The 18420-nt window shown below is 45.0% G+C and overlaps 1 protein-coding gene across 13 annotated transcripts in view; it reads right to left on the reverse strand.

The window, feature by feature from the left end:
* Positions 1 to 18420, reverse strand: part of dnmt3ab (DNA (cytosine-5-)-methyltransferase 3 alpha b) — an 846991-nt gene that overhangs the window by 52524 nt on the left and 776047 nt on the right. For 11 of the 13 annotated variants that reach the window (XM_072498950.1, XM_072498942.1, XM_072498948.1 and 8 more), the window contains one exon: positions 9448 to 9517. In XM_072498950.1, coding sequence (XP_072355051.1) covers positions 9448 to 9517 — 70 coding nt within the window. Of the gene's footprint in view, positions 1 to 2494; positions 2628 to 7237; positions 7344 to 9447; positions 9518 to 18420 lie in introns of those variants that run through there. The other 2 variants (XM_072498953.1, XM_072498949.1) reach the window with 2 other exon arrangements.

An 18420-nucleotide genomic window follows, 5' to 3' on the forward strand; every position in this document is an offset into this window, starting at 1 on the left:
TCCAATCTATATTAATGACTTAGATGAGGGGATTGAGTGCAATGATTGAGTTCAAGTTTACTAATGATGTAAAGCTGACTGGGAAAATTTATAAGTATATTAACTGTGAGGAGGATACAAAGAGACTGCCAAGAAATATAGACAGGTAAGTGAGTGGGCAAGAATGCAGCCGATGGAATATAATATGGAGAAGTTGTCCACATTGTTAGGAATAATAAGAAAAGCATAATATTGTTTAAAAGGTGAAAGACTGGGAAATGTTGGTATTCAGAAGGACCTTGGTGTTCTCGTACAAAAGTCACAAAATCTATGCCAATCACTGGAATATTATCACATAAAATAACATCTAGAAAAATGAATGTGAGCAAAACCACAAGTTGAATCATATACATTCAGATTCTATAAATATAAGGACTAATTCCATGCTCCTTGTTCTAGTGGGTAGAGAATCCTGTGAGATTGCAGACATTCAGGCAATGAATTACTACAGTATTTTGTAGAATTGGCCCTATATTAGAAAGCTACTTAACTGTCAATACATGAATAAACCATATATTGTTTTTATATTTTATGATTGACCAAAAATACACTTCAAGTAAACTTCAGTGGTGAAAATGGTACACAGGAGACAATCACAAACCGGCTTTTCATCATGTCCAATGCTTGTCAAATTTTCAAAACTAGAGTTTTCAAAATCAAATTTCTTTTCTCTCTCTTCCATTTTCAGGACGCAAAGGGGCATACAGCTGGGCAGCACCCAACAATGTAACATTCAGGCCCTTTCATCCACTGTCAACATTTCTGGTCCATTTGTGAGCAATCACATGACTTGACTGCCACAAATAGGCAATTGCATCCAAACAAAGGAATGATATCATATGAAGTCATCCTTGTATTTGTGTGCTACGTAACCCTGAGTGCCAGAGATGTCTGTACAAGTTACTGTAGTGCGAAAACCAGCTCCGTGAATGAATAAAGCAAAGTTTTCTCATCAATTTCATTGGAACAGCCCAGTAATACCATGGTCAGTCCATTTTCTGAGTATCCAGCAGCAGTGGGTCCCTCAGTTGCAGGTTGAAGGATGCAGGCATCCCTTCAATACATTCTAATTCTGTCGACCCCAGGATATGAGAAGGAATAAAGGATACATCTGTAATGTGGTAAAATTCTGTCCCATGTCATACTCAACACGCCTTTGAAAAAAATTCCAGGCACTTACCTTACTGTGTTGAAAAAGACAAAAGCTGAGCATTTGCATCTCAAATTGACATTTTGATTAGGAAGCATATAAATACTGTACAAACACTTTTTTTTGCAGAGGATTATTTGGATATGGGTCAGTATGTGCCAGGTATTAATATGAATCTAGTCCCCCAAATCCAAGTTTATATGTGCTTGGTTGGTTTTCTTGTATGTAAGTTTAGATTGGCTCGGTTTACAGTTTAGGAAATGGTGTTTTTTTGTGCAAAGGTTGTTCCTGGACTTAAAATTGAAACATTTTGAAAATTAGTTTAGTGAATTGAAGTATCTTAGAATTAAGCCAGAATCAGAGAGGACATTCTCTTAATGGCCAGCTACAGAAAGTGTAGCAAACACTAGTACTATGCATATATCTGCAAGTTTAAAATAAAAACACTCTATATTTAAAAAAGGGATTTAGCCCATCACTTTGCCTCTCTCACATCGCATATCACTCCCTTGGACAAGAGGGCTGCAAAGAGACCAGTTCGCATACCAATCCATAGTTCAATTCAGAAGTGAATCAGAAGTGATTGGAAAAGTTCCATTCTTTCCGGGGGCTTCTATCTTAAAGTTGCTGTGTGCTTTTGACTGCATTGCTGAGATTGTGAACTCATAGTATTTTAAAATTCTGAAATTCTCATGCTCTTGAATGAATCATAAATACATCATGAAAAGACAAGAGCCAATGTCCGAATGTATTATTATGGCTTTGTTGCACAGTAAACTGGTTCCCAAATATACTATGGCACAGTTTCTAGACAACAGTTCTAATCAACGGTTCTATATAAATTGAGTTCACAACCTCGCCATGTCAATAATAGGTGGCACTAAGTGCCTATTAGCAAGAAGGGATCAAAGCCAGACCCCAGTAAAAGCAAGAACGTAACTTTACTGGCAAAAGTATTAAAACTCATGGAAACTATGGTAAATGAGAAGCTGTTACAACATCTCAATCATAGTAATCTACTATCTGTTTGATCATTTAGCTTTAGAATAAAGCAGCAGATTCATGTTGCTCTCATCCTCAAGATCCATAAATGGAGTGATTTCCCTTGTTGTCCGGTATGAAATTACTGCAGTAGCCTCTGCCATGGATTGACCTTCAAGAGGGTGTGCAATCCCTCCCTCACTGAGAAGATGGTCTCATGTGGTATATCTGGTGAGCTGCTTAACTGGATACAACTCTTCCTCAGAAGATGGAAAACACAAGGTCATGGTTATTGGTTGCTCATCTTCTTAGCTCAACACCTACGCAGGGGTCCCTCAGGCAATTGTGCTTGGCCCCGTTCTATTTCTTGTCTTCATCAGTGACTTGTTGGATGTCATCAAAAGTGATGTTCTCTTTGCTGATGACACAACCCTCTACAGAGTGGTTAACTCCCCATCTGAAAGACAAGCAGCGACTGAATCACTGCAGGAATAGACAGCATTGGACAGTGGGCGGACAAACGGTGTGTTACCTTCAACGCTGAGTAGATCAAGTTAATTACTCGGTAAAGAAAGTTTAATGGATCCCACCCACCTTTACTCTGCACAATTGTAAATTCAACTCAGTTCCTAAATCGCTGGCTTTGAAAGCAGACCAAGGCAGGCCAGCAGCACGGTTCAATTCCCGGACCAGCCTCCCCGAACAGGCGCCGGAATGTGGCGACTAGGGGCTTTTCACAGTAACTTCATTTGAAGCCTACTTGTGACAATAAGCGATTTTCATTTTCATTTTCAAATCTATAATGGGGGAAAGCATGTGGGTGGGAAAGCAGGCAGATTGGGGTTTCCTCAAGAAAGTTCAGCACTATATGTTACCATCAGCAAATTCAGAGTTCTACAAAGTTCATGGGCTGAATTCTTCACTGTTGGGATGCTCCGTTTTGCTGGCAGCCCGGGGTTTCTCGACAGCGTGGGGCTGCCCCACAATGGGGAACCCCATTAATCAGCCGGTGAAACGGAACATCCCGCCGGAGTGCCGCACGTGTGCGGGACAGCGAATCCCAGTCCATATCTCCGAATGACAGAACATTATTGTCCGATTTGGGAGGCTACAGACAATGTGTATTGCCTGCTCCTGGACTTTGTTCAGTCCAAAGCCATGCAGAACGGGAATAGAATGAGAATAGTTTACTCCATACAAGAGTCCACTTTCCACACATTAGAAGGATGTGGCCAGGCTGCCAATCTTCCTCTAACCAACGAATTATGAGAGCTCAAGCGAAAACTCCACGATCTGTTGCATTTGCCCCTCAATATTCTGTATCAATTCAAAAAATTTGCACAGAATACCAGCGACGAAGCTTAACACACCGGTTCTCCTGCCTCTCCAGACAGTCGTCATCTACAGCTCCATTCCTAGTATTCAGAACTTCAAATGCAAAAGTAACCATCACTTCTTGAACCAGGGTTGCAATAGACTGCCAGAAATTTCTGATCTGGCCATTGGTACCTCAGTACAATTTTCCCATATCTTTTTGTACTCTGAGCCATCGCCAAGGTCAAATTCATGAGACATCTGTCCTTGCTACAGCTGCACCTGTTTTTGTGTCACCCAATGTACAAAGAAAGAAATTGGAGGGTAGGTAATTCTCCAAAATGCCTGGAGATAATCGGAGGGAGAGTTGTCCAGGCCTACTATCCTTCCTGCACAGTCCAGTTGTTCTCATGGGAGGGAAGGAAGGTACATTTCCAGTGTTAACATACCTCAAAGAAATAGGGATAGAAATGAGCCTTGGGGATAGTGCAATAGGATCTGCAACCTGTTATTCCTCCCACCTGATATTCAGTTTCACTGAAGTCAGTGGAACTGAATATCATTCTTGGTGTATAACAAACAGCCAATAAAATAATACTAATTTTGCACTCCTGCTCAAGGTGAATTTCTAACACCACAGTGTGCCTTATTTTGAGTTTGCACTTTTTTAAAACAAAGACAAATGCAGTTGTTATCCTGGAACTAGGACAGCATTTTCCATGTCAGCAAGGAGAAAAAGGAGGGATAATCCATCATAGAGAATTTCATTTATGACTTTGGTTCAGGTTTATTTGGTGCTTTGGGAGGGGAAGAAACCCAACAGAAGGGATTGAAACAGTAAGTTGAGGATAAAAACTTTTAAAAGTTTGCAGGATTAACTCATGATCGCATTGTCAATATGGCACAAAGCCTCTCACTGGTGTATGTGGGTCAGAGAAGAAAATATTTACCACCAATCTTGGAAAGTAAAAATGTTAGGATGGATAAAATGTTCTGGAATATTGCTTGATACCCTTTGAGGATAAAGAAATACATCTGCATAATAACGGGATTGAATGAATGGGATAGTGCCCATGAAACGGAGATTATACAGGATCCTTGGGAGGAGAGAAGTTAATTGATTAAACAATCTTTTTTCACTGCTTTCTTATATTCTTACATCAATCGGTTTTAGCCCAGGTTTTACATAAAATATGATATTTTTCCAGTACGAAAAACTGAACGTAATTCAAATATAAGTCGAGGAGCTATAAATGCAAGTTAGTTAATAGGATGAAACAAGTACAATGGGCTTACCAAACTTTGTCCTTTTTCATCATGCGATTAAAAAATGTTACTTTAATTAATTTAAAGATAAACCAGGAGATAAACATTTTCTTTATTTCTGTACTGTTAGGGACGAATGGGCTTTTAGAATTTTAATTAAGACACATTCCGGTTGGATTTCAGAATATATACTTCTAGTGAGGCGTAGTGATTGCTGGTTGAAATATTGCAAGCTGTAACCTTTCATTTTTGCCCAGCAAAATAAACAGATGGAAAAATCAAGGGATACAGACCTGTCATGAGTGCTGCCCTCACAGGGAGGGAGTGCCCAATCATGGAATCAACCTGAATGCTCCTTCAAATGTCTATTTGCAATAAAAGGAGATTAAAAGCTGGTTCTGGTCAGAATACAAATCATCTAAAGAAGATTACACTGGATATCTCTTCTGGTTGTTTTCAGCCATTTTGATCAACTATGGATTAAGTGCCATGCCACATTCAAACTGCTGATAATGAGTTGTATCAATGGCTGAAACCCATAACTAATGAAACACTTCTGTAATGGAGTATTTGGAAACCAAAGATAATTCAGGTAACTGATTCAAATTATATTAATCTACATTAGAAAGATAATGCTTTCAATAACCATGATTGGAAAGGCAAGGATCGGTCTATTTTTGTTATCAGAGCTGATTGACCATTATTGTGCACCACCAGTAAGAATGGTGGAAAAGAAATGTTTCTAAGCATCCATTCTCACAGTGACAAAAAGAATTGCAATGTGGCACCAGTGCACACTGCTATTAATGTAAGGATGCTGACACTGGGAATATAGCACACCTTCCCCTGGAGTAACACATGACTCAAACCAATTAGTTATTTATTTGACAACCGGGGAGATGTAATGCATAGTTAAAGGACAAGGAAATCCAAGGACAAGTATTATGAATGGTAAGCATTAATCCCTTGGTGCGACTTAAGACTATATATTTAATCAATAAAACAGTAAAGGCAGCATAATTGGGTGACACCAGGCAAGGAGGCCTTGGTGCATGTTCATTTCCTATGATTGGTGTCACTGTTCGTCTATGTAAACTTCTAGTTTTAATTTTAGCAAAACCTCAATGGTTACTGAGAAGATCTCCTTTTAAAAAGAAATGATTTACACTGACACCAAAGAATGGTATAAACAAGCAACCTAGGCAGTGTGAAGAGCTGCAACAAGTTTCAAACGATCAGATGCATTTCATCCAATAATTTAAAGTATTCTTTGGCTTGGAAAGACTGAAGTTATTCAACATGATTCCAAAGTTTATAAAGCACATTAAGAACTGTGCTCTACACAGGAGAAACACCCAGGTACTAGAAATGGTGATTCACAGTAAAGGATAACATGGCCCCATAAACAATGTGCCCCCAAGAGAGACAGATTATCTTCGTACAATGTTTACTGGCAAAACTTTCCTTGTAGGCATGTAAATTACTTTAACAAGGTTTTCTTGGCTTAATTATCTCATGTCCTCTTTTGTAATTTCACAGTGTCTTAACCATATCAAAACTCAAAATGTATCCTGGTTGTTACTTTTTCAATATTTATCAATTGAACTCAGTTCATGTAAGATGCTATTTTGAAAGCTAAATCTGGTCTTTTTTTTGTCTGTAACAGAATCTTTCTAGGATAGAGTTACAGATGATTCATAAGTGAAATTATCACATTTCTGTTCTGCATTATTTAAGAAATTACAGACCAATAGATATTCTGTAACCAAAGTTTCCATTCTATTTTGCAACACCATGACACTGGATGAATTAGCTATGGTTTCAGCTCGCATTTCTCTTCTCTGCTTGCATATCCTGTGGTATTTCTCCTAGCCTCATGAACAAAGGCGAGGAAATATTTGGTTCAGTTTAACTCAAATAGCAAAGGTGTTCAACTGACTGCCTTTCAAATAACAGCAGTAAATTAGATTTTCATTTTTTGTTGTCTCAGAATAAATTATGATATGCAGTTGTAAAGTATATGAGATTTTTAAATGACTAGCGATAAGTCTGTTTCAGAAGGGGGCATAGACAAGTGATTACAATCCACCGATGATATATGAATCTCTAATTTCATTGAAAATCTATTTTATCTGCATTCAGCACGTTTATCACATCTTAGTTTCCCTTACTGGTAACATCTGATTTGATACAAATGAATAAACGTATATTAATTAATTGTTATTAAATTATCAAGGGGATGTTAACATATTTGCTATTGTCTCAGTCTCTCTTTTTCATGAGAACCGCATAAGAGAAGACTTTAAACACGTGCAGAACTTATTTGATTTGACATTATGGATGGAAACAGATGTTATTTCATGGAGGTTAAATCCATGGTGTCTCAGAAGGACAGTTTTACTCAGAACATCTGCTTCTAAGCAGGAGATCTAAATATAAAAACAAAAGACTGAAAGACATTGGTACCTGTACAAATACTTACCTTTAAGTATTTCTGACTACAGGGTAATTCTGCAATTCAACAGACAAGACCATTGACAGAATATCTTTGGTGGGGTGGGGAGTGGACATGTGAAGCTCTGCAACGGGAATGCTGAAAATGAAAAATAAACCCCATATGTTCTCTTCAATACACACCTTTCAGTTCAGTAACTGCATGAAGGTGCTGCTTGAGAATTCCAATCGGCATTGCAAAACAGAATATTTTGGACTGGGGAATATTGGGACAATTGTGACACTGGCTTTTAGGTTGAAAAATAGAAGCAGAAAAATATTTAAATTTTCTTTTATACAATAATTTGCTATTTGGCAAAAAACGTATGCAGCCTCGTCACATTTTGCTCTCTGTACATATCCTCTTGGTATCATGGAACTCTGTTGCTAAGCAGAGAGACAGGTGGGGGTCATTTTAACCTAACCTACCTGATGCGAAGCTATCAGGATCGGACTGGGTACCATGATATACTCTGCCAAACTTCATTACTCATTATATTACAATGAAAAGTATAATAATAATAATAATACTTTTATTGTCACAAGTATGAAGTTACTGTAAAAAGCCCCTAGTCGCCACATTCCGGCGCCTGTTCGGGTAAACTGGTATGGGAATTGAACCCGTGCTGCTGGCCTTGTTCTGCATCACAAACCAGCAGTCTAGCCCACTGAGCTAAACCAGCAATTGTGTGGAGTCTAAAATTGGGCAGATTAGATTAAAAATTATCCCCCTTAAGCACTGTTTCATACCTTCCAGTATCTCGTGTCTGAGGCAGTAAAATCAGCACATTTGTGGGGAGGCAGTGGCGTAGTGGTATTGTCACTGGACTAGTAATCCAGAGACCCAGGGTAATGCTCTGGAGACCTGGGTTCGAATCCCACCAGGGCAGATGGTGGAATTAGAATTTAATAAAAATCTGGAATTAAAGGTCTAATGATGACCATGAAACCATTGTTAAATGTTGTGAAAACCCATCTGGTTCCCCAATGTCCGTTAGGGAAGGAAATCTGTCATCCTTACCTGGTCTGGCCTACATGTGACTTTAGACCCACCAGAAATGTAGTTGACTCTTAAAGGCCCTCAGAGATGGGCAATGAATTCTGGCCCAGCCAGCCACGCCCATATCCCATGGACGAATAAAAAGAACATAAGCTTGATATTATATCCCTCAGTGATTGATCTTGTAAATTTTTTATTAATGAGAATGATCGTTTCCTTGGGATTCCCTAAAGAGGAGGAAAAAGCTCGGCTACTTTATTAGACAGCCAATAAACAAATATGATATTTCTGCAAAGAAGGCGGGGAAATTGATTCACAATGCTTTATCTCTTAGCAACAAGTTACAGAAAGTACTGGCAAGAGGAACAGGCTACATGCCCTCTTTCTCTGTGGCATAAGAGTATGTGGGATATGACATTTAAAACCGGTAGAAAAAAAATCACGGGGGCGATTCTCCCAAGTGGAGCCCAAGTGTTCGCACCGTTGTGAACGCCGTCGCCTTTCACGATGGCGCGAACCGGGCCCAGGTACGACCTATTCTGTCCCCCACAGGGGGCCAACATGGTGCTGGAGCAGCTCACGCCGCTCCAGCCTCCTTTCCCGGCGCCAAATGGGTGCCGTGCCAACCTGCGCATGCGCAGGGGAGTTCTTTAGTGCGCCGGCCCAGACTCAACATGGCGTCAGTATTCAGGGGCCGGTCACTCAGGGAAGTAGGCCCGGGGGGTGGGGGGGGGGGAAGAGAGAGCTGGCCCGCCGATTGGTGGGCCCCGATCACAAGCCAGACCCCATTGGAGGACCCCCCCGGTGAAGGAGCCCACCCCCCACCCCCCGCTCCCGACCGTTCGCGCAGAGTTCCCATCGGCAGCAACCAGGGGTAAACGGCGCCGCCGAGAGTCTGTCGTATCCGCGCGGCCGCTCAGCCCATCCGGGCCGGAGAATCGGCGGTCCCGCCGATTCCAGTGGCCCGCGGCCGGCGCCACGCCAAACGCACTGGTGCAAATGGCGCCGATTCCCCACACCTCGGAGAATCGCGCGCCGGCGTCGGGGCGCGGTTGCGGCGAATCGCCCCCCACATACTTTCAATTTTAATCATCTCCAAAATAGCCACCCAAAAAGCAATAAATTAGCCATTTTGTAAGCTCTTCCTCAATGTTTCATTCTATACAGTGAATAGAAAATTATTTTGAAGACTATTTGCACTAACCTTTGCTGTCCTGCCATGCTCCAGACAGGTCTGAAGCTCAAGTTTGTCATTATACATGGCAACCAGTGGTCTAAAAGAAAAAGAACAGTTAGTTAGTCCAGCTCTATTAGAATTAAATTTGATTATATTGTACAGATGGACATACATTCTAAACATCATCCTGTCTTCCCAGGCCAAGAATATGTAACCAGGGCAAGTAAAAAGCTTCCCATCTCCCTTTGTTTCTTTGTGTTTGCTGACTGCTGGTCTGACAATGGTTCAATTTCAAAATTCTCATTCTTGTTTTGTGGTGCCCCCATGGCCTCATCCCTCCCTAGTTCCTTAGCTTCCTCCTTCCCTACAAGCCTCTTAAGACTCTTGTGCTCCTCCAATTCGAGCACCCTCAATTTTAATTGCTTTGCATTGATTTTTTAATTCCTGGTGTCTTGGCCCTAAAGGGAATTCCCCAAGGGAATTATGGAATTTCCGACCAATATTCCTCCACTTCTCGCTCCTCTTTGAAGATGGATCTTGAAACGTATTGAGATGACCAGATTTTGGTGTCCTGATATCTCGCTCTGTACCTCAATGTCAAAAATATTCTTGTTCTTGTTAAGTGCTACATTAAAGACACTATATAAATGCAATTTGCTGAGCACGTTCCATAAATGCAATTTGCTGTTATTAACGTTTGCTCCTCTTCAATGACCTTTGGTGCAATTTTCCGGTCCCGTCAGTCTCAAATCCAGAAATGGCTATCTGAGGTCAATGGACCTTTCTATGGTTTGTCAAATTGTCCGTCCCATCCACAGCGGGCGGGACAGAGAATTTAACTCTTTTTCCTTTCGCCCTTTTTGTAAGCTTCAATTACATGCTTTCCGGATTATACAAGCTATCTTGGATTCTTTGCTATAATTATTCAATCTTTATATCAATTCGGTCTTTATCATTGAAAAATTAAATACGTATGTCAAAGCCTCGCATGGAAATCTAAACTTTGAGAATAAAGGGTAATAATAGTGGCTTTCTGTTTTAATGGCCACTCATGGAGGAGGTAGCTGAGGAAAACAGCAGTGTTGGACTGGTGAGGAGAACCTGGTCTCAATGCCAAAAAAGGCTCAATGACCTCATGAGGGCATCCAGGGCGTGTATGTCCTCTGCATGTGAATTCTGATACCAGTGTGCGACCGGGTACCATCGCGAATGCAGGAGGAAAGGGAGTTTAGTTGGAGCTCCAGGGCAGCATGATGCAGCAAATACATCGCTGTCAGCGACAATGTCAGTGTATTCTTATAAAGTTTTGCTCCAGTTGGAGGGTAAGAAGGTTGGCAGACTGTGCGGCTGAGGAATGGCACACCATCAAGGCTGCCATGCACTTTGCTAATAATGCATCCATTAAATAAGCTGACAGTGTTACCCCCTGACTTATGCTCTCTTTCACAGGTGAATCCTCTTCCACAAACCCTCCTCCAGTTGCCATGCCGTCACTCCCTTCTGAGGAGCAGGAGGAAGAACCCTCAGAGGATGTAGCATTACATCTGTTCTCTGTCCCAAACACCATCACAGATATTGGCACCTCGGCAGGGATTTGCACATCAGAATAGAGGCACGTACAGTCTGATGAGGGTACTTCACAGCTAATGGGTAGTGTGGTGGAGCTGTCCTTGTGCAGTCTGGTGTAATCCAGCTACTGATTCAGAGTCAGATGATGAGCCTCTGGTGTTGTCTGTAAGGGGCAAATGCTGCATGTCCAGTGCGAGTTCCGTGAAGATTTGACAAGTATACCAGAGGGGTTGCTTGCTCTGGATGTGCTGCAGAACTGTCCATCCAGGCCATGTGCACTGCTGAGGAGCTGTCCATCGAGGCCATGCACACTGCTATCACCCACTCCGAAGCTAGGTATTGAGCTGAGGTTTACAGCATTTTGTAACCGGCTATTCCAAAGATCCCTTTATGCCTAAATTTTGTCCAAGGACAGATTGGCAACTGTCCTGGAGGAGCAAACGAAGCATCATGCAGATATAATCATAGCCCTGGCTCTGAGCTTCAGGGCCCAGAGCCAGGTCAACAGGGGGACTGGGAGCCTGATACAGACCCAGCTCCTGGAACCTCAGTGGTAGCCAGGGCGGTCCCAACGTCCTAGAGACAGAAGACAAGCAGCAGCTGCCACCATCCAGAAGTCTCTCACAGGGCACTTCTGATGGGGGCAGCATCTCCTCCTTCCATACCCATTGACACAATCCTCATGCAGTGCTGTGGTGACAGAAGATTCTCCCATCTCTCAGCAGGGGTCTTCATGGCAGGCCACTCAAAGCCTGAACAGCACAGAGGTCACTGCCAAAGTCCTCCAGGGCAAGTGAGATAATAGATCAACAGCCTCTCTCTCGTGTGGCAGCAAGTGAAGGGGGGGGGGGTGCTCATAAATGTGACACAAAAAACTCCGTAGTAGTCACCAAGGGGGACACAGGAGTGAATGACATATTTGTTTGAATGTATCTAATCATTGCACAATTGTAAATAAACCCACATGTCCCTCGTGCTGATGTTTTCATACTATGGTGTGGCTGTGAAACATGTTTCAGGAGATAGATGAATGCTTTATCATATTGATGCAGGGTATGGTGCCTTGTATGTTCATCTTTGGAAAGGGTAAGTGTGTTGACATGATGGTGACATGAGTCGCACATTGCACATGGACAAAGATTTGAACAGTGCCCACACATCTCTGATGACGGAATTTCAGTCTTGAAATCTTTGCCTTATTGAAGCATCCATATGATTATGGCCAGGGCCTTCAATTTGAAAGTTGCCTCACCTCATCCTTGCCCTCATTCTCCAGGGCATCCCCTCTTTGGATACCTAGGTCACGGAGGGTGCAGCACACAACAGGGTCACAGGTGATGGAGTGTATGCTAATACCCCTCCAGATCTGTCAAGGCGCCTGAATCTCATTTCAATAGGCCAATGCGCACAACAATGGCTCTGGTGTTTCCATAGCTGTCACTGTATCTCCTCTCTGCCCTGGGAACCCTCACAAGCGCAATAAGCCTTCTCTTCAATGTATACCCCTTGTCACCTATAATCCATCCATCCAAGGCTTCAGGGCTGTTGAATAGGTCTGGCACCTGTAAATTTCAAAGACTAAAGAAATTGTGGCTGCTGCCTGGGTACCTGCCGCAAAGCTGCATGACCCGGTGATGATGCTCACAGGCCAGTTGGACATCCAATAAATGGAAACTATTCCTGTTAATAAAGGTGCAGACCTGCCCAGCAGGAGCCTTTACAGTGACAAGAGTACAATGAAGTGTGTCTACTTCAATGCAGGGAAACCTGCATTCACCACAGACCCTCTGGCTCTATCCAGTTGACTCTGCTTATCCAGTGTGAAGGAGATGCAATTCCCTGCCCTTCAAAACATAGCATCAGTGAAGACTTTGATGCAGTGGTGTGCAGTAGGTTGTGTTAGTCCACTGAGGTCTCCACATGCTACCTGAAAGGAGCCTGCTGTGGAGACGCTGACAGCGACAGTGACCATCAGAGCTACAAGTATTGGGTACCGCGCCCCCCCCCCCCCCCCCCCCCCCCCCCCCCACCCCCAAATGTAGATGGAAAAGATCTCTCCTCTACACCTCCTTTGAGAATGTATTATCCTCTGTGTCTGGCACTGCTCTGGCCCTCATGCACCACTAGTACATTCTGGGCCTCATGCTCCGCTCTTCTCCCTTTCAATCTCCTCCTCCTCACCCTCTTCTCCTCCTCACTGGAGATTGTGTCTCCCATAGAGGCCGCAAGCCCATTTTTCTCAGCTACTTTAATGCCTTGGGTGATGGGCAAGAAATAAATAGAGCACTTAGCAGAGCACTTACCAGGCAGATAATGCCTTCGAATTAATAATTTAAATGGGAACTGCTCCTTGAATGAAACACTCCCAGCAGCTACGTAACTCTGAACTGCCAGGATGAGATTCAGGGCTCTGCTGAACCTTTTAAACCCGCCCTAACAAGCTTCCTCATAAGAAAAAGAACTCCACATGGCATAAAACAGATTATGCGGCCATATTATTGCAGACACGACATATTAGTCCAATCAATTAGGTTGTTAATGACCTTAACTAGCTATTTAAATAAAACTTGAACAATATGGGCCCACTCCTGATTATTAAGCCTGCCCTCCTGCCATATTGTACAAAACTAGCACAATGATGTCGGGAATGTGACTCGACTTCATCATGCCTAAATATTACATCGGCGGGGCGGAAAATGCTCCCATATTATTCAGCCTGATGAAGTGATTCAATAATCCACTTTGAAGCATTCACCATGTTACAGCCAACATTTCATTCCAATTTCCCCTTGAAATTACCAGATCATAATGGTACAAACAAGGAATGCTATTTGGTCATCTGGCTGCTCCTTCCATGGAATCTAACCAATAATACGCCCAACCTCCATCTTAACCAAGATCTGGCACTTCTGGCTCCAGTCTCATTTCAACATTTGAAAACATGTCTATTGGTTCAACTCCAGTTTTGGTTGTGTGAACCAATCCTGAGCTTGCTTTGAGTTGGTTTTTCCAAATCTATTCTTAGCAGTTCAAACCAAAGTTCTGTCAATGCTGGGAATCTAAAGTAAAATCAGAAAATGCTGGAAATACTCTTGGCAGCATCTGCAGAGCGAGAAACAGAGTTAGCATTTCGGGCCTCCCTCTACAGATGCAGCCAGACCTGCTGAGTATTTCCAGCATTTTCTACTAATATCATCATCTGGCTGGATTAAGTCACCTACTGAAAGCCATTCCATTTAGTTAGGATCTAATTATTTCTTTTTAAATACAATTATATCAGTTACCTCAGGATTTGATCATTTAAATGTAGGACATTCCCTTCACCTCCACTTGTGTCAAAGATCAGGTACAGGATAGATTAAGTTAGAAGTGAGATTTTGCATGAATTCAGAGTATTGATCCCTCTTTGATAACCTTAGATTGTTCAAAATAAAATACATTGCCTAAAGAATCAACGATGAAAGCTATTAAATGTGACAATGTTGACACAGGGGAACCAAAATTCAATACCACTGAGAGAAAATGTACAATTGCAATGCAGGATTACCCATCATCAATGCAAACACTGCAGCCTCAAAGGTCTGGATGCAGCCCATGAAGAAGCTTAATGCTCTCCACCCCTTTGACGTCTGCACCATGTTGATGTGGATGTCCCTTTGCTGGAGCTGGCTCCTTCTCTCCATTTTTATGATCAAGTGAGGAGTTTGCTGCCTCTCCCTCATCTGCATTCACGTGTTTCCCCCTTTGTAAGGCCAGTCTGTGGAGGGTGGAGTACACCATGATAATGCACACGACCCTCGCTGGGTCGCATTGAAGAGCTCCCCCTGACCAGGCATCATAAACTCATTTTCAATAATCCTATTATCTGCAGTTTGATGGCTTGTGTGGAGTCACGACTGGCATTTTAACTTCCCCTGCTTCAGTGTGAAGGTTTCTCACAGGTATCTTGATGTAATAGCCAGGTGTGCAGAGAGTATCTGCAATTCCCAGGGTTTCATCCATGAGACTGCTGACTGTCCAGCTGCAACACCTGGTAGTGTTATAGGTATCATGGCTGCTTCCTGGATACTTGTCACACAGCTGAAGAATAATTTTCCAGTGTGTAATAGTGCCCTTTTGTAACCATTGTGTCTATAGATGTATATAAGGAAAATGGATTAAACCAATGTGGTAGTATGCATTAGGGGTCATGTGGGACTGTGAAGCCGTGATGCTATTGGCTGACAGATCCCGGGTCCTGGTTGGCTGTTGATCCCTAGCTCCGCCCTGAAGGCGGAGTATAAGAACCTGGGCTTCTCCCCGCAGCTCCAGTCTGTTGCAGAACTGCGGGGAACAAGTCACGCTTAATAAAGCCTCATCGACTTCACCTCTATTCGTCTCTCTCGTAAGTCATTGTGCGCTACAATTTATTAAGCGTGTTTAAAGGACTATGGAGCTCAGGATCGCCCCGGAATGCCTGCGGATCAGCCCCCACGCAGTGAACGCGGCAGCAGTTTTTAAACACTGGCAGACTTGTTTCAAAGGCTACCTCCGAACGGCCCCCGGCCGGATCACAGAAGACCAGAAACTACAGGTCCTGCACTCAAGGGTAAGCCCGGAAATTTACCCTCTCATAGAAGACGCAGAGGATTTCCAGACGGCGTTCGCAGCACTAAAGAGCGTCTACGTTCGCCCAGTGAACCAGGTCTACGCACGTTACCAACTCGCAACGAGACGGCAAAGTCCCGGAGAATCGCTAGAGGAGTTCTACGCCGCGCTGCTAATTTTGGGACGGGGCTGCGGCTGCCCGCCGGCAAACGCGACTGAACACACGGACATGTTAATTCGCGATGCGTTTGTGGCAGGTATGAACTCTCCCTAAATCCGCCAAAGACTTTTAGAAAAAGAGTCGCTAGGACTCTCAGAGGCACGGGCCATCGCAGCTTCCCTAGATGTGGCCTCGCAAAACGCCCGCGCCTACGGCCCCGACCGCGCGGCAGCCCCTTGGGCTCCGTGGACCCCCGTCGTGACAAACCCCCCCCTCCCTCACAGGCTTGCGCGGTTAAGACGCCAGATCATCCCGGGGGGGCCCGCTGCTATTTCTGCGGGCAGGCGAAACACCCCCGGCAGCGCTGCCCGGCCCGCGCAGCGACTTGCAAGAGCTGCGGGAAAAAGGGCCATTTCGCGGCTGTGTGCCGGTCCCGGGGGGTCGCCGCTGTCCCCGGAGAAGAAAGAGTCCAGCGCATCCCAGACGCTCCCCAACCCCCTCAGCGCCCCATGTGCGACCATTTTGGGTCCCGGCCACCACGAGGGGAGGATGGGCGCCGCCATCTTGTGACCCCCCAGCCATGTGCGATGCATGGGGGTGGCCATTTTGTCCACCCCCGACCACGTGCGATCTGTGGGGGCGGCCATTTTGTCCACCCCCGGCCGCGTGCGATTCATGGATGCCGCCATCTTGGATGACAACAAAGGACTCCAGCATCGATGGCTCCACGGGGTCCAAAGAAGACGCTGAGACACTACGACCACATCTGGCCTCGGTGACGCTGGATCAAGCACGGCCCCGGACGCTCCAGACGACGACAACAACGGTGCTGATCAACGGACACGAGACACCATGCCTGATCGACTCCGGGAGCACTGAAAACTTCATCCACCCCGACACGGTAAGACGCTGTTTTTTGACCATCCGTCCCAGTACGCAAAAGATTTCCCTAGCTGCAGGATCCCACTCCGTAGAAATCAAAGGGTTCTGCATAGTGACCCTAACGGTGCAAGGAAGGGAGTTTAAAAACTACAGGCTCTACGTCCTTCCCCAACTCTGCGCGCCCACATTACTGGGATTAGATTTCCAGTGCAACCTGCAGAGTCTAACGTTTCAATTCGGCGGCCCAATACCCCCACTCACTATCTGCGGCCTTGCAACCCTCAAAGTTGAACCGCCATCCTTGTTTGCAAACCTCACCCCGAATTGCAAACCCGTCGCCACTAGGAGCAGACGGTATAGCGCCCAGGACCGGACATTTATCCGGTCCGAAGTCCAGCGGTTGCTGAAGGAAGGCATAATCCAGGCCAGCAATAGTCCCTGGAGAGCACAGGTGGTAGTAGTAAAGACCGGGGAGAAGCAAAGGATGGTCATAGACTATAGCCAGACCATCAACAGGTACACACAGCTAGATGCGTACCCTCTCCCCCGCATATCCGACATGGTAAATCGGATTGCCCAATATAAGGTCTTCTCCACCATGGACCTCAAGTCCGCCTATCACCAGCTCCCCATCCGCCCAAGTGACCGCAAGTACACAGCCTTCGAGGCAGATGGGCGACTATACCACTTCCTAAGGGTCCCATTTGGCGTCACAAACGGGGTCTCGGTCTTGCAACGGGAGATGGACCGAATGGTTGATCAACAGGGGTTACAGGCCACATTCCCGTACCTCGACAACGTAACCATCTGCTGCCACGATCAGCAGGACCACGACGCCAACCTCCAAAAATTCCTCCAGACCGCAAACGCCTTGAACCTCACATACAACGAGGACAAGTGCGTGTTTAGCACAAACCGGCTGGCCATCCTGGGATACGTAGTGCGCAATGGGATAATAGGCCCCGACCCCGAACGCATGCGCCCCCTTATGGAATTTCCCCTTCCCCACTGCTCCAAAGCCCTGAAACGATGCCTGGGTTTTTTTTCATATTACGCCCAGTGGGTCTCCCAGTATGCAGACAAGGCCCGCCCACTAATACAGACTACTATCTTCCCCCTGTCGACAGAGGCTCGCCAGGCCTTCAGCCGCATCAAAGCGGATATCGCAAAGGCCACGATGCGCGCCATCGACGAGTCCCTCCCCTTCCAGGTCGAGAGCGACGCCTCCGATGTAGCTCTGGCGGCCACCCTTAACCAAGCGGGCAGACCTGTGGCCTTTTTCTCCCGAACCCTCCACGCCTCAGAAATCCGCCACTCCTCAGTGGAAAAGGAAGCCCAAGCCATAGTGGAAGCTGTGCGACATTGAAGGCATTACCTGGCCGGCAGGAGATTCACTCTCCTCACTGACCAACGGTCGGTAGCTTTCATGTTCGATAATGCACAGCGGGGCAAAATTAAAAATGACAAGATCTTAAGGTGGAGGATCGAGCTCTCCACCTTCAACTACGAGATCTTGTACCGTCCCGGAAAGCTGAACGAGCCGTCCGATGCCCTATCCCGCGGCACATGTGCCAACGCACAAATAGACCATCTCCAAACCCTCCACGAGGACCTCTGCCACCCGGGGGTCACTCGGTTCTACCATTTCATAAAGTCTCGCAACCTCCCCTACTCCGTGGAGGAGGTCCGTACTGTCACCAGGAACTGCCACATCTGCGCTGAGTGCAAACCGCATTTTTTCAGGCCGGATAGAGCGCACCTGATCAAGGCTTCCCGCCCCTTTGAACGCCTCAGTCTGGATT

Source organism: Scyliorhinus torazame, chromosome 4 (assembly GCF_047496885.1).
Source record: "Scyliorhinus torazame isolate Kashiwa2021f chromosome 4, sScyTor2.1, whole genome shotgun sequence".
Classification (NCBI taxonomy): Eukaryota; Metazoa; Chordata; class Chondrichthyes; order Carcharhiniformes; family Scyliorhinidae; genus Scyliorhinus; species Scyliorhinus torazame.